The sequence below is a fragment of the Galeopterus variegatus genome, unplaced genomic scaffold, assembly GCF_000696425.1.
Source record: "Galeopterus variegatus unplaced genomic scaffold, G_variegatus-3.0.2 Scaffold8540, whole genome shotgun sequence".
NCBI lineage: Eukaryota > Metazoa > Chordata > Mammalia > Dermoptera > Cynocephalidae > Galeopterus > Galeopterus variegatus.
Window position 1 is genome coordinate 5,544 of NW_007734651.1, and position 998 is coordinate 6,541.

The window sequence follows — 998 nt, forward strand, 5'->3', positions numbered from 1 at the left end:
TCAATGGTCTCATGGAGGTTTTTGTTTCATGGTGAATCACTGTGAGATACCCACTACTATATTGTTGACAGTGATAAACTGCAAAATCTTCAGGCTCCAGGCTGTTGATGGTGAGAGTAAAGTCTGTCCCAGACCCACTGCCACTGAATCTGGATGGGATGCCGGTGGCCCTGGTGGATGCACCATAGATGAGGAGCTTGGGAGCCTGCCCAGGTTTCTGCTGGTACCAGGCTAAGTAGCTGCTAATACCCTGACTGGCCCTGCAGGTGAGGGTGGCTTTTTCCCCTGGAGACAAAGACAGGGAGGCTGGAGACTGCGTCATCACAACTTCTCCAGTGGTATCTGAGATAGGAAATAAAACAGAAAAGTCAGCCTTGCAATCTAGATCATACCCGTTGTCTTCACAGCAGAGCAAAGACAATTGATCTACATTGAGCTTTAATTGCTGGGTTTGCTGAGCAGAGGTGGCAGGTCACAGAACCCAATAACATTAAGAGAGTTTTCACTGACATACAGAACCACCCCGTGTTCCCCTCACCTGGGAGCCAGAGGAACAGGAGGCAGAGGAGCTGAGCTAGGGCTGCCATGGTTCAGTCTGGATCTTAACTAAGACCAATTCTCCCTAGGGCTCTGACCCAGGCATTGATATGGGTTTTGGACAGCAGGGCGGTTGGGAGGGACATGCAAAGCAGCTGGGGTGGGGTGAGTTGGGCTTCCAGCTGCAGATCCACCTGCCTCCTCTTCTCTGCACTTGAGCAGCCCATGCCCAGGTGGTCGAGTCAGAAAAGGCAGTTGGCTCAGCCTCAGGGTAGAATTTCTCCCCTGTGATCACAGAATTTAATCCACGTGTCCTCCTGCCTCTCCCATCACCTAGACTCAGCCAGATGGTGTTTGGCACAAGCCTGTTGGGAACAAAATAGAAGCCTGACATTTCATTTCTCTCTTTCTTCTCTATACATGCCTTGTCATCTTCTTATGCCCGTGATGGTATCAGTATT

At 50.4% G+C, this 998-nt stretch overlaps 1 gene segment (V, D, J or C); it reads right to left on the minus strand.

Moving 5' to 3' along the window:
* Positions 1–10: 10 nt before the first annotated feature.
* Positions 11–619, minus strand: LOC103608535 (the record flags this gene model as incomplete). The annotated part of the segment is given in 2 exon segments: positions 11–342; positions 539–619. Coding segments are annotated over 2 exon segments (381 nt in total), but the record flags the coding sequence as incomplete, so codon positions are not given.
* Between the last annotated feature and the right edge of the window lie 379 nt (positions 620–998).